This window comes from Talpa occidentalis, unplaced genomic scaffold, assembly GCF_014898055.3.
Source record: "Talpa occidentalis isolate TD23 unplaced genomic scaffold, MPIMG_talOcc4v2.1 talOcc4.15, whole genome shotgun sequence".
NCBI classification, from domain to species: domain Eukaryota; kingdom Metazoa; phylum Chordata; class Mammalia; order Eulipotyphla; family Talpidae; genus Talpa; species Talpa occidentalis.
Window position 1 is genome coordinate 85085732 of NW_023601543.1, and position 15578 is coordinate 85101309.

At 41.3% G+C, this 15578-nt stretch overlaps 2 protein-coding genes across 5 annotated transcripts in view; one reads left to right on the forward strand and one right to left on the reverse strand.

Moving 5' to 3' along the window:
- ARHGAP6 (Rho GTPase activating protein 6) overlaps positions 1-15578 on the forward strand; it is a 408409-nt gene that overhangs the window by 294487 nt on the left and 98344 nt on the right. The window lies entirely within an intron of this gene.
- Positions 4359-10143, reverse strand: AMELX (amelogenin X-linked). The gene is made up of 5 exons (XM_037512720.1): positions 10043-10143; positions 8120-8167; positions 6744-6788; positions 6042-6467; positions 4359-4386 (listed from the first exon to the last, which is right to left on the reverse strand). Exons 1-5 carry the CDS (start codon positions 10094-10096, stop codon positions 4381-4383), a joined length of 579 nt encoding a protein of 192 aa, XP_037368617.1. The 5' UTR covers positions 10097-10143; the 3' UTR covers positions 4359-4380.

The window sequence follows — 15578 nt, forward strand, 5'->3', positions numbered from 1 at the left end:
ACTGATAAGACTCTAGACCAAAGGGGGTATAAGAGTTAGAAGCCCAATCACAAAACAGTAAGTAAAAACTCTAATTAATAAGAATTGCACAATAAACATAGGCCGATGACTATTTTATTAAAGCAATATGGAGCACAACTAGAGGCCGCTGTGTTCTGGAATGTGGGAAGTTGGTTGAAATTGTTTTTCTCTTGTGATTCCCATGTTAAGCTGTTCACAGCAGGATTGCTCCGTTTTTGTTATTTAAATGAGTAGGTGTTTGCTATGTTATATTCTTTTTAAATTCTTGACCTTAAACTCAATCTTGGTATTTTCAGCAATTATTTACTACGCAGGGGCAAACTTTAGATTTAGGGGAGAAGTCAGTATTTTCATTTTATGTGGTGTTGGGAGGGGAAGTGATCATTTTGCATTGCTTTAAAGAAAATGAACAACTTAACCCTTTTTTGGATACAATTTTCTATTAGAATGAAGTGTGGTGTGTTTTGGTGATGATAATTAATATAATAGCCATGGAGTCTCTAGACAATTAGAAGGACAGAATTTTTCTTTAAAAGTTCAAGTAGCTTATGCCTGCAGCCTCAGCAGTGCCGGTTTGATCCCCAGCTGCTCCCCGGCCACGGGAGGAGGGTCCCACATGGCGCGCAGACCTCTCCTGCCGCCCGCTGCTCCCCTCAGCAGTGTCCTTCGGTCCTTCTGCCTGCTCTGCTCCCCGCTCTGGCTCTGGTGAATTCTCTCACCCTCCCGCGCTTCTGACTGTACCCAGTGCTTGTAGAAATAAATAAATAAATAAATAAATAAATAAATAAATAAATAAATAAATCTTAAAAAAAAGTTCAAGTAGCTTAAATGGTATCTATCTCCACACATGTCCTTTTACTGCAGGTAAACTCAGTGGGCATGTGTGTGTGTGTGTGTGTGTGTGTGTGTGTGTGTATCTACGCTGGTGGTTTGAACTCAAAATAGAAAAGAATGTAAATATTTTCAGTTGTTTATAGGCAGTCATCTGCTATGGACAAGAGTTTGAAGTTTTCTTTCTTACTTTTATCTTTCCATCACCCTAAACTTTGGCCTATTCCTGGCCAAGCCCTAAGTCAAAGCCAGCCCCTACGTCCAGTATGAATGCAGCTGGTAAAGGTATGAAAATTCCTTTGGAACTAGAATAGTTTCTCTCCCAAGCAGAACAATTCATTGATTTGAACTCTGTGTCCATCTGTTTTAAAAGAAACCAAGAGGAAAACCATTTTGGTGTGTGTGATTCAACCAGAGGAAAAGAGGGACACTTCAACCATTCCTAGAAAACCCCCTTCCAAGACCATGATTCCTGGAATGCCTGGGCATAATTGATCTTTAGCTTGGAATCTATGATTGAATTCCTAGACATATATTTATGCCCCAGGGGAAAATTATGCACACTGAACCCCTCACCAACAATGACAGAATAAGATCAGAGCCTATTTCAGATGTATTAGTGACGTGGCAATGGTTCTGGCGAGATGAGAGCTTCTGGGAGATGGTTTGCACCACTCCATCTGTTTCTTTAGCTTAATTTTAAAGACATAGCAAGCTTTGTAGTGCTCTCCTTTTTTCTCACTGATCTAAGAATTCCTTAGCTTTAAGCTTGGGTTTCCATCGTGGTCAGGGCTGCTACTTGTTTCAGCCTGGACTTTGACTCTTAGTCATTACCGTTTCCTGATTTTCTTCCAGATTTGGTGCAAATATACAAACCATTGGACAGCCAACTAAACCTGGGTCCCGATGAATCAGAAACACTCTGTTTTATTCAGTTTGCATCACCTGTGTTGCACTACGTGGTGTCAGCCACTCACATTTGTCTGTCAGAATTTCCTCAGCTGCAGCAGTTTGCCACAGTTGGGAGAGTCTGAGGTGGCTGGCTATGAAACTTCCAGAATAACAATCTCAACGCCAGTGTAACTTATTGATATGTTGTTAGGGAGACTATGTCTACATATTAGACATAAATATAGGTTAACAAAGAGAAGTGATAGCCAAGAGCAGAAACGAAGAATTAGAATAAGGCACAAGAGCCTTATTTCCTCCAAATTGCTAAGGCAACACACCTCACTGATGAGGTGAGTGTAACTATGTGCCCCATAGAAGAATACCATGAAATGATTGTATTAAAAGCACATGCTTGGGAATTTAAGACACAAGTTTCAGTTTCTCATAACTCCCGCCTTTGCAGTACCTCTCCACAGCCAGGAGTCTTCAGAGCGCAAAGCCTTACTTGTTCTCTGTACATTAAGAATGTGATTTGACAGATCATGTGCATATAGTTTGAATTTCTATAAAAGGAGCATTGTTTTATCAATGACTTCCTCAAATAAGGAATCCTCCTAGATCAGAAAAATTGAAAGCAAACCCCAATCTGACTTCAAAGTTTGTGTTCTTTCCAATATCACTCCAAATGACATCAGTTATATATATATATATATATATATAAATGTATATATATATTTATATATATTTATATAAATATATATGTATATATATATATAAAAATAGAGAGAGAGACAGAGAGAGGAGAGCAATCTTTCTCCCCAGCAGCTCCTCCTCTCTTAGCAGACATCCTTTTAGTTCTATTCCTTGTCCGGTTCCACCACCACCCAGCCCTAAAACAGCCACTGACGAAGGGAGTAGAGGTATGGTCATTGGCATGAGCATTGATGGGTTTTGGGGGGCAGAGTAGAGGACTCTTCTCTCCTGAGTTCATGGAAGGCCAGATGCTGGGATTGAATTCCAGCTCTGACAACAGCTAGCTGATGATGTCGCCATAGTCCCCAGAGCACTTTGACTCTGCTTCTGTCATAGTGTCACACGATCAGGCCTTCTCTTATTGTTTGTGAGCTTATTGTAGGATTCTAGACTCTGTAAGGATGGGAACTTACTATATTTACCAGGACATGGAACAGTGCCTTGCCCTCAGGGATGGTTAATATATATTTACTGAATTGATTAGAATTGGTCCACATCAGTTGATTAAAAGTTTTACCTTTTTGATTGAATCTGTGTTCTTTAAAATTAAATTGTTTGTTTGAATCTCGACACCCTCCTAGTAAAGTTATGTTTATTCATTCCAGAAAATGATTAAGGGGCCTTCATCCTAAAGGTACTGGAATAAAGTTACTGTGGGTGCTTTGTAATATAAACCCTGCAAAGACTGTTTACAATTCTGTGTGGGTGTAGGAGGAAAAAAGGATTCAAATGTAAATATGAGTGGGAAAGAAAACTTGTTTTGAGTCCCTTTTATGCATCTGTTACCATTTTGAAGATTGCATAGTAGAATTTATCATGTTAAAGATTATGAAGTAAAAGAAATGACTTGTATATACAATCACTATGATTCTCTATTTGAAGATCCATTTAATAAAAGATTATTTTAGGAAAAATAATTACTTTGATAACATAAAATTCAGTACATCACATAATTTCATTAGAAAAATCTTTTTCAGTAGGGTGCGATCAAAAGACCGAATTTTGGTTACTAATGTGGTATAAAGTTTAAAGCCAGTGTTTCAAGTCTTAATTTGTTTTGCAGTATAAATACTTCTCAAGAGCTTATCTTTTCGATGTAAAGAATTCTTCATATAAACTTCCCTTGATTTGCTTCAGGTTCAGTGACTGTACATGTTCATAATTTTCTTTTTTTTCTTTTTTTTTTTTTTTATAGAGGCATGTTTTTATTTATTTATTTATTTGTTTGTTTTGTTTTTTGTTTATACATGCACTGGGTACAGTCAGAAGCGTGGGAGGGTGAGAGAATTCACCAGAGCCAGAGCGGGGAGCAGAGCAGGCAGAAGGACCGAAGTACACTGCTGAGGGGAGCAGCGGGCGGCAGGAGAGGTCTGCGTGCCATGTGGGACCCTCCTCCGGTGGCCGGGGAGCAGCCGGGGATCGAACCGGCGCTGCAGAGGCCGCGGGCAGCTTCGCAACCCAGCGCTCAACCGCTGCGCCACCGGGGAGGCCCTTCATAATTTTCACTTTATGAATTATTATAAGTAATGCCTAAACTTCCATTTTTTAAGATTTGAGATACTATCACTAAAATTTTCTCTAGAAGGAACTGTAGTCCTCCATTGCCTGCCAAATGGCCAACTTGTAGGTGCACACGAGCAGTTCCTACCTTTTCAAGACTAGCCATTTATAATGTGTTCTCTCAAGTGACGTGACATTCGAAGTTTAATTCAACACAAACACAGGAATGATTTTTTAAGCATTTTTATTATTTGCTAATGGTACTCATTTTTCATTACAGAATTTACTAAGTAAAGTGATGGTAGGCACAAGTCATTATGTTCTTGTGTCTTTCTGAAAGCAACTGGAATATCTACTTCTGTTGTCTTCTTGCTTTCTGATCTTTTAGTCCTGAAAAAAAAATAGAAAAGGGACAATTAAAATGATTGACAAATATTTCCGGTACTACCATTTACAATAACACATATGGTTTCGGTTTTACCAAAACAATGTACAACCATTTAAGTGGAACCCTGTGATTTTCAAAGTTTTTTGGTCATCACTTTGTCTTTAGATGCGAGGGGGCCCCTAAGGGAGGGGGCTGCCTTCAGGACTCTTACAATTTATTAGTTAATAATAAAACAACTATCAACAATTGTTACCTTTTATTGTGTTCTTACTGCATAGCAGGCTCTGAGCTCATTACTTCTTTATTTTATTTTCCAGAAAACAACTGTAACAATCTGTCAGTACTTATATTTTAATTTTACACAGGGGTTTTAAAGGGTTCAAACTATCTGCCTGAAGTCACCTTTGCATAAATAGCTCTGGCAAGATGTGAACACATTGTAAAGTTCATGTCCTTTATTACTCATAAAGAGATAAACACATTTTCTGTACAAAAAGGGGACATGTCCCTTAGGCTAGAATAATCAACTCTAGGTACCAAATTACTTAAGATAAAGTCAGTTTTCAAAAATTCTTATGAGCATAACTATGTCCTAATGATGAAACCATATATGACATATAGTATCGTTTATTATTGGGAAACTATGGTATTTGTGCTTGGACAGAGGCTTGAAAATTATCTGATATAGTGATTTTCTTTTACTTAAAAGAAGGGAAACACTCATAAATGTGAAGTAACTTGTACAATACCATCTTCATTTTGGGACAAAGCTAGAACTGGATTCCAGGTGTCCTGGCTCCCCTTCCAGGTCATTTCCACCTTACTGCTTTTCAGAAGCAAATTATCAATAGCATTTATAACCTGGAATTACATTTGGACACATACATCAAGTAGAACTACATGATCTCAGACACACAGAATTAAGGGTCTATGCATACAGATAAGGGTCATTTGTCTTATTGACTAGTCCTCATTCGTTGGGAAGAGTTTACTCTAATGTAAGAGGATTTTGTGTGTAATTAGGAAAACTTCTCACTAGAAAGTTAATCAAGAGTCCCAGCACTGAGCAGGAATCTAATGGTCTGTCCAGTTTAGCTTCCTCCAAGTTTAATTAAAAATCACTTTAGGCAAGAAATCTTCCTGTAAGTGTTTTAAAAAGATTTCCCACCTGCCTTTGGTAGCCTGTTCAAATATTTGCATCCCCTCAAATATGATTTTTTTTTTTTAGCTTCAGTGCAATTCTAACCTATTCCTGTTAGTTAAACCCTTGAAAGAGGAGGGGAACTGATAGTTCCTTATGCTGCTGCCCTTGAAATTAGTGGATTTTCTATATATATAAATGTAAATATATATATAGATAGATAGATATAAAATCTGGTAGAAATTCAAAATAATTGTAGAATTTAAGCCCACTCTAAAAGCTGTGTTCCTAAGTACTGACCTCTGTAGATAAACTCATTTATTTATCCTATCCAGTTTAACCTTGAAGTTATTATATTTAAATTGTATTATTTAAAGTTATAATACAAGCACATGCTTGGGCGAATAGAGTCATTGGCCTGTAGCTATGGAAACTCTTGCCCCTGGATTGCTTGAGAACTTGGGGGTCAATTTTTGGCATTTCACAGGAGTTGTAGTGGCTTCAAGGTCTACTCACCACTTCTTCGCGCTTGGTCTTGTCCGTTGAGGGCCAGGCTTCCAGAGGCAGATCAGGAAGAAGGGGGGGCATGGGCTGCATGGGGAACATCGGATGCAGAGGTGGCTGTGGCGGCAGGGGCTGGATGGGGTGCATGGGTGGTTGGGGCTGCATGGGCTGGTGAGGCTGCGGCTGGACGTGCTGGGGCTGGTAGGGCTGCTGGGCGGGTGCGGGGAGGTTGGGCTGGTGGTGTTGGGTTGGAGTTATGGAGTGTTGGCCGGGAACGGGCATCATTGGTTGCTGGGGGACCACGGGTTGCTGAGCTGGCACCATGGGGATGTGGTGATGAGGCTGCAGGGCGTGATTCGGGGGATTCTGCTGGGACAGCACGGGAATGATTTGGTGGTGCAGCCATCCACCCATGGGTTCGTAACCATAGGAAGGGTACTGGTGAGAAACAAAGAGTCAGGTTTTACCATCGGCTCCATCGACTTCCAGCTGGAGCACCAGCTGTGTCGTCTTTGTCATTATGGCAACAGGAACATCCATTTTTTTTCTGTGCAAGAATTTCTAACTGCACAGAAATGGCCCTTTCCAAACTAGATTCCCATCTGTGTCTGTATGTGGCATAGGCGTGCTACTTCACTTAAAGGGGAGTCAAAATGCTCGCTTAAAGGACTAAGAACAAAATATTTTAAAGGACTAAACGAAATATCTACATACCGGAGGCCTTATCATGTTCTGGTACCACTTCAGCGGGGTGAGCACCTTAAGAAAAGGAGACATTAGAATATATTTGTGTTGATTCCGTTGCATGAAATTGAGATCCACTCACTCACTCACTCACTTTGCAGTCCTGGCAAAGTCGATAGCCTGAAAGTTGATAGCTCTACAGAAGAAAGAATCAGGAACACATCTGTCACATGCTTCCTGTGTGTGAGGCACTTCATTCCAGCCGTCACACACACTTTCCATGTTTTTGCACACTCTGAGGCCAGTATCACTGCCCTCACTTTTACAGGCGAGGTCGTGGAGTTAAAGAAGCTCATGAGCATGACTGAGGTCATAGAAGTTGTAATTCTGTTTTATTTCACAGTTCCTGCTCCTCTTTGCGAGAGCAAAATGAAGCAGAAATAGCATGACTTACGTTCTTTTGTATTTGATACCACCGTGAAAAATGAAAGGGGACACAAGACAGTCCCTCGTCCCACAGATGGGTTTTCTGGGCAAATATGTCAACCTTTGAGGGTTTAACAGGATATCTGGCCTCAAATTCTCATTAACATTTTTGTCCCAGCTTGGATGACTGAGCAGACTCATAGGGCATCATGTGAGCCTATGGGAGAAACGAGCTTCCCTCCTTTCCAAGCAGTAGGTCAGCCTGGGTCTAGCGACTCCCTTCATAGCATAGCAGAGCATTTGGAATCAACACGACAATCACTAAATTTGCTCATGCTCTATGTGACAACGCACCTCTTAGGGTGCTTGACTCTTTTGTTCCCCAAACAAAATTTTGAAGTGTGGGTATTACAATTATTTCCCTTTTCCAGATGAGGAAACCAAAGTTTCAGAGAGAACATCATTAGCCCGAGGTCACGTGGTTAGTATGGGATAGAGGAGATCCTCAAACAGATTTCCAAGATTCTCTGCTTTCTCTTGCTCTGCAGGATGCTGCAAGACCACTTGCTCACCAATCTTTTAGTAAGGACATGGGAGGGACAGACTTAGAGTGTGAACACCATGGACTCGGTTGTTGGGAAGGATCTGGAATGACCTCTTAGCTGATCCCACACTTCGTGGCTGGGGTAGAGCAACGCTGCTCAGCCACAGTTCACCTTCTGCTCTTCCGGCAAGCCCCGGAAGTGGTGGTTCCCGGCAGATAATTTTATAGCCATATAAAGAGAAGAGACTGAGTCAGAGAGACCAGGTAGGAGTGTGCTGGGGCAGTGTGGGCTTGAGGTGACCCCTATGGCTTAAAATAGAAAGCTGGTTGAGGGACTGAGAAACATCTTGAATGGAGAATCAACACACTATTCTTTAGAGAGCTCAGGGCATTGTTCACTCAAACAATGGTCAAAATGAGTAAAGAGAAAAATTACCTCATAGCTGAAGTTGATATAACCAGGGTGCCCAGGATGAGGTGGTAGCTTTTATAGGAAGGAGAAAAGAGAAGAAGATGAGAGAAGGGGGGAGAAGGAGAGGGAGAGAGAAAGAGAGAAAGGAAGAGATTATGTCAATACGCAATTGTTCACATCGAGAGAGACTAAAGCTACTTAAAAAAAAATCATCGTAGTGCAGAATATACCTGAGGTCTACTTTCAGTTTGAATGTGTACCCTGTGTAGGAGAGGGACCCTCTTATTTTAAAGAGGTCCAGAACAACTAAATGACTTTCTAGGGTTGGGGGGGGGGGGTTATGGTCTTATGGTAGGAGACCTGTAAACAGGAACCAGCACTCTTATTCTCCAGTGGTCTCTGGACTCCCCCTGTGCCGTGTCCTTGATTCACCCTGCCCTGTCCCAGCCACCATTTTACTTCTTGATGAAGCTCACTCCATGTTGGGGAGAGAGGGGTGTTTCTCTTACACGATTATGAAATACCAACAAGAGGAGAATTGTCTCCTATACCTTCCCTTCTAATCAGGAGGTGCCTACCTATTCCTCGGGATTGCATGCAAAGCACCTCGACAGCAACAACAGGAGCAGCTAGGTCTGACTGAGGGGGAAGGTGAGAACAGGCTGGGGCAGTGCAGTGGAGATATCGTAGTTCCCACAGACAGTGAAAGAGTTATGTTTTGAAGTCTAAGCCAGTTCTTTTTATTATTCTGTCAACATTTTTACGGCAGAAGAATTTAAAATTTCAAAGTCAAAAACAACCTGAATAATTATCTAAATCAGGACTGAATGTCCCTTCAAACGTGGAGGCTAAGTGACTGATGTCTGCATTGTGGAATTCTAGAAAGGGGGAGAGGGAGGAGAGCAATCGGCAGCACTTCTCCCTGAGACACCGAGCTAATTAGGCTCTATTCTTCCTAAACGCTTGTGTTTTATCAGAGGGCTTGTTCACTCTCATCTGATTGTGAATCATTTTAGTCAGGAACTGCCTTTTCTATGCTGTCTTGATATGCACCCTCGGAGAGAGGGCATGCTGAGTGGAGGAGGGGAGTGGAGTAAGGGCTGCATTTGTCATGGGGCGGCCCCTCCGGGGACTAGGAATTGGCTAGTGCAGACCCCCGTGCAGAGTTTCAGGAAGGCTGAGCAGAATCTGGTTGTTGTGGGCGAGAGGAAGAAAGAGGCAGCCATGCAAGCTTTGCTGGCTTCTGGTTGTATCAGCTGCTCTCCGTGCCACTGAAACGCAGGTGGAGCCTGCCCTGCCTGCCTGGACCGCAGCTGTGTCTAGAGAGAAAGGGTCATGCTTCCTGGTGGTACATCTGCAGGTAAATTCTGTCCGTAGGTATTGGGCGTAAGCCCAGCCATCCAGACAGAAGTTGTGTGCTTAGCAGGTGCTCCCAAAGGGCGAGGCCTCTGACAACAGGGGATGGTTCGAGATGGGACTCGGGAACAGAAATTTTACCCTCTGGCAGGTAAAATTTAGAAACAGAGACTTGGAAACTGGTGAGAAACTGGGTTTTAGAGAAAACAGGTAGTTTGTAGTATTTACCCAAGGCTGATTAAGCACTTGGTCCGGAGACCTTTCAAGGGTCCCTTCTGAAAGTTTCCTCCATCTAGAGATGGGCAATGAGTTATACAAGCTAATTGTGCCCACAGAATCTGCTGGGGTGATTGTTAAAATGCATTTCCTGGGCCCCACCCCAGCTCTACTGAATCAGAATCTGGGAACCCACTTTAAAAAAAAAAAAAACAAAAACCAGCAAGCTCCTTAAGCATTTCTTAAACACAGATATGTCGAGGACATCTCATCCTATGCTGTTTAAACCCTAAAGTTTAGCAAAGAAAGGGCAGAATTTTCTTTCCAAGCATGTGAAATGGAACACTGGCTTCTGCAGGGGGGTATTCTACTTACAGGCATAGAGAAAGCTGCTCCTAGCAGGCAGGCAAATAAAATCCAGGTCCCCATATCTCGACAGCCCTGAAATAGAAGAAATGGACATTATATTCCATAAGACCCACATAATCCACATTAGTCTGCTGTTAGTAGAAAAGACGAGGCTGTCCTCTGTGAGATCATTTCATCCCTCTGTGATTTCCAGTTCTCAGCCCATGTCCTGGCTCCTGGCATGACGATAGCGATTAAGGTGCTTTCTGTTTAGGTTAGAGCCGAACAAGCTCTAAGGACACAACCCATCAAGCCATCGCTTTGCAGGCCCTTTCCCTATACCAGTCCCTTCTGGAGAGTTACAGAAGCTCAATGAAGTTTAGAGTAAATGATTTAAAACACAGAAAAAACAGAGCCAGCTCTGAAAGTTGAGATCATCAGGGAGCCTGGTATTTTATACTTTTAGAATCAAGAAGCAGGAAAATGCTTTTGTGCAGTCATCTGGACACGACTACTGCTAAAATCAAAGACTAATGAAATCATCTGAGAAAAGACATTAGGTTGCTTGCCAAAATGGAGTAAGTGCTGATCAGTGGCACTTCAAGTAGTATCTCTGCAGGAGTGGAGTAGAACACCGGCCGAATGGAAGGGGGCGGCTGGTGCTGATAATCTGATTACTCCGTGAATTTTGAATACCTTCCACTTAAAAGAGCCCGCATGTAGTCAATAGCATCTTCCTTTCATTTGATGCTGCCGTTGTATTTATTCCACTAATAAGACCCTTGGGACATGAAGCCAAACAGGCCAGCCTAAAATATGCACATTGCTTTGGGCTGCAATTATTGACTAACTTTGAAAACTGTCAGAAGACCTTAAATTGTGCATCGATGGTGAGCATCCTGTGTGCACCGGCTCTGAGAAGTACACTGAATGTTCCTACCCATTTAGTCTGCTTTTTTAAAGGTTGAGTTAATGAGAAAATGCATTTTGTTGATGGCTCTATTGAGAAATTAAATAAAATGCTTTTCAAAGGAGTGGCTCGCAGCCTGTGCAAGAATTATTTTTACTTAAGCTGGTAAGTAAATAAAATGCTTTGCAGTGAGATTTGGCCCCCCAAAATGCTTGGGATTCTGATCTAAAATTTAAACAAAACAAATATAGACAAAACATTTCACTGGCATTACAAAGTGAGATAATTCATTTAAGTAATCAGAGTCTAATTTAATTCTGGCCCAACAGAAGGACTAACTGAATATCGACAGCAGCAAGTATTAGCAATGCAGACTACATGTGCATATTTTGAATATGAAATGCAGAAAAGGAAATAAGGATAACGAAAAAGAATACCAAATGATAAATAAAATCCACATACCTGTGAATGCTCGTATTCAGAATAAGTTTCTGTCTGAAACTCAGGGATGTTTGATCCTATAGATTTCTTCCAACTAAAAGCTCAATTTATATCATTCATGGCATCTAGAACAACCAATCGGGTTTCTGAAAGTAAAATTGTTGAGTAGAGTGAAAAATCCCTGTATCATGAATTTTTCGAAGCTGCGTTCAAGCATGAGGCCGTATGTTGTCATTAGTGCACACGGAGCCTTTCATTACGGGCAATAATAGGTTCAAGAGGCGAAAAGTTTCATCAGGCTGTTTTGAAGTCAGCAAGATATTTGACTGCACATGCTGATTCAAATGGACTCTTCAGAAGTGGCAATGGCATTGTCTGATCACTGGTCCTAGCAAACATAATATTTTTCTTCCTCTCCCCATTCCAAATGTTAGATGGTTGAGTTTCTCTGGTGTGATCAAGATGTCCTTGAGCATTCTCCACTTGTTTCGGATCTGGAAAAATTGATTGAAACCCCGATTCTGGTGAAACCTCAAAAGGACTCCCCGATATCTATCTGAGGGTTTACAATTTTGGGATCCCCACTGCTCTACTTTCTACTTCCACTGAAGGTAATCTCTCCATTTCCTGTGGCTATTCCTTTGTCATCATTCTGGTGTCTAGCGAAAGAGGGGACACAGTCCCTTCTCCTTAGCCCCATCCTGCAACCCATCTGCCATCCATGCAACCATGAATTCAAGGTTGTTACAGTAGCTCAGGTCTTATTGGTGATCTGAACAAGGAACTACCTGAACAAGGCAAGGAGCATATCGTGTGCTAGACTGCACACCTAAAAAAGGTACTTCAATTCTTGCAAACAAAGATGCGTCCCAGGAAATATTGCCCTGGCTCCCCCACCCCATAAAGCTGCCCAGCCTCTCACCATAGGATGGCCCTTCGTTGTCCACATCCTTCTGGCACAACCCCACTGTCTCCTATAAGAAAATCCAAATTCCTGTGTCATTCTTTCTCAGCGCCTCTTAACTGTCAACTAAGTTGAATTGTTCCCATGTTCTCCGCAGCCTAAGCAGCAACAACTGAAACGCTGCCCTAAGGGGACCTCTGATCTAGCTGTTAAATTTGCGTGTCTTTTAAGGCTTTCCTTTAGTAAAGCACATGGACTTTTTTCTTTCATTCAACTAAGAAGCCAATTTGTAATTAGTGATGAGGTAGCCGATGAGTTGTCTATTAATATTTTATCATTGAAGGAAATACCGACTCTATCTCCAGATGCTACTGGCAGCATAACTGGATTGCTTTGACTGCCTAACCACCATTTTCAAGGTTTGTACATGTACCTATACCTATACTTTTATATAGGTGCTCTATAGTGGCTGCATTAAATTCCAGAAGAAAATATCCCTGACAGGTGATGCAGTATTAAGAGCTAGAGCTTAGACGTCCATGGGCCCTGACCACAGCTTCACCAAGGCTTGCAGGACCATTGACAAGATACTTCTTAGCCTGCCTGGGCCTCAGCTTCCTCCTCAGTAAAATGGAGATAATACTAGAACCTACCTAGAAGATTAGTGTGAAAACTGAATGAGAGATGAGACCTCTCTGGGGGAAATGGATTTACACCCTCCTCAACCCCAACACTTGGCACACAGTTAAGTGTTTAGAAGTACTGATAAATACAATTTTAACATGCTCTATAGGGATGAATTAGTAGAGAATGAATAATCATTGCAAAGAAAGGTAGACCTTTGGATCAGAGAGCAGGAAAAGTTGAGGGAGAGGGAAGCGGAAGGTGATGGCAGGTAAGATATGTATGAATGAAACTGAACACAGAGAAAGGTTTCAAAAACCAGTTGTCGCCAAGGTTTGTATTTATTCATGAGTATATTTAGCGGTGAATTGTATGTCAGAGACAAGAAGGAGTCTCTTTGAAAGAAGTTGCAAAATTAATTCTAGAACTGGCATCTGCTTCATTGGAGGAGGTGGGACTGTACAGTAAGCTGGTGAAGGAGGTTAGGAGGGAGAGGAAAGGAAATGTAGATCATATTATATTTCAATCTTATTTCCCATTTTATTTAATCACATATTGGAATACCTGAAAGGAATCAGGGTCTATTTTCCCTACAAAAGTGTGGGTAATCTCTACTGGGATGTCGTTGATGAATTTCTAGTGATCTTGTAGTTTTACAAAATTTATCTCATTATTTTCTCTCCCCTTTCAAGCAGACTATTGTATTTGGCTGCATTCAGAAGCGGAATGCTTCCTCACTGTGGCAATAATCCCCCTGGTCCACTGGATTGTGAGTTACTGCTAATTCCCTGTGTCAATTGTCCATACTTTGATGGGAAATAGAATAGAGAGGATGTGAATCTTCCATTTATTTTCTCCCACTGTGTAGCCAGAGTCATGGGTGTTAAATATGGATCTCTCTGTGTAAATCTCTTCCACTAACTTAGCTCCTACTTGTGCAGTTTAAAAATCACTCAGTGTCTTGGGGGAAAAACCAAAATTTCAATTGCAAAATGTTCCTGTAAACAGTTTTTTCATTTATGAATAAGCTGACTTTATAAAAGAAAACAGAATTTAGTAGATTGACTACTTATTGTGTTATGTAGAGGCTACAGCAGTTCCAAAGCATTTGTGGTCTTATTTTTCTTGCTCTTTGAGGTCAAATATTTCCTTCTCTTTATAAAAAAAAAAAACATTTTAAAAATGGATCATAAGCATAAAACATTTTCCTCGATGGCAATATCTTTACCACAATTGCCAATCTTTACCACAATGAAGACTGTGTCTTCATTCACTTAGGCATTCATTCTAAACACGCATGGCAAATACCTGTTATCCTGACACCGTTTTTGTGACTGTAGGGGACACATACTGTTTCTGAAAGCTTTCCTCCAAAACGATGACTGAAAAAATGCCATTATGAATCATAGCTTCCCATTCTTGCTTACTGGGAAGGAGGAGGGGCCAAGAAAAGGTTATAAAAATATCACATTCAGGGTGCTTTCTGGCATAGAAACCACTGCTCTAAGTCCCTCCTGAGGCCTGGAGGCTCAAGCAGGACTGCAAGACCTGGAATTCATGTGGAAGGACGTCAGGTTGGGGCATAAACGAACAACCAGAGAATTCCTCCCTCCCAGTGGTCAGATGAGAAAAGCATGCTTAATTCCCAGGCAGCTAGAACCTGACCCATCACCATTACACCTCCTGGCCTTGGCCCAATCAAATCCTTCCCATGAAGAACAGCTCTGGTGGGCCAGAGTCACAGCAGTCAAGAGCTCTGAGAAGGAAGCGTATCTTACATGCCCTCCACCCCTGCAGGGCCTGGCCTCAGACAAACAGTAGGTGCTCCACAACAACCACCACAACAAATTGGATATACCCCCTTAATATATATATATATATTTTTTTTTAACCATTTAATATATAATTTATTATTGTAAATAAAGACTTTTATATGGTGCTTTATAATTTTACAAAAGTTCTTCTGACCATGTTTTTGGTAATAGTGATTCCTTTTCTTCATCCCATTTTGCTGCTCCCACATTGTTTATGCTAGCAACTTCTCCCTTCTAAATTGCTGCTTCTGGTTTACAGAAAATCAAGTGTTGGAAAATCAAGTGCCAGGCTTGAGAAGTATGTGTGGACTGCAGTAAGGGATGTCCCATGCAGGGCTGACCTGGGAGGATTCACCTGTGAGAGAAGCTAGGACATTTCAGTTCTGTTTCATTGACTCTTGGCTGCTGGGAGGATGTTTCATTTTGTTTTAGGTTTTTTTTTTTCCTCCTTTTCTTAACTTCCTGGTTTTCGAGACTGGTCAAGTTATGTGGGTGATCTTTAGATAAGTCAGATGTTAGGAGTTTCAAAAGCCTTTCTTCCCATCTATAGCAGCTCAACTCTTGCATCATCTTTTAAAGTTGGTCCAGGGTTATCCAGTATTCTGGAATAATCTCAAGACTAGTAGTATAATCTTGGGCTTTTAGAATCACTTCAGCCCGAGGAGTAATATGAACAGAATAACAAGAAAACCCCTGTCACCCACATTCACAGACTTTAATGATTACAGGCCATCAGTTCCTGTTCCAGAATTTACTGGAATAAACTCTGTTTTATGGCTACGTATTTGAAGCTATGAGAAAAAAAGAGGGATCTTCTACAAGTTAACAATATTTAATAACTGAGTAGACTTGAGAGCAGAAGCATAAGAA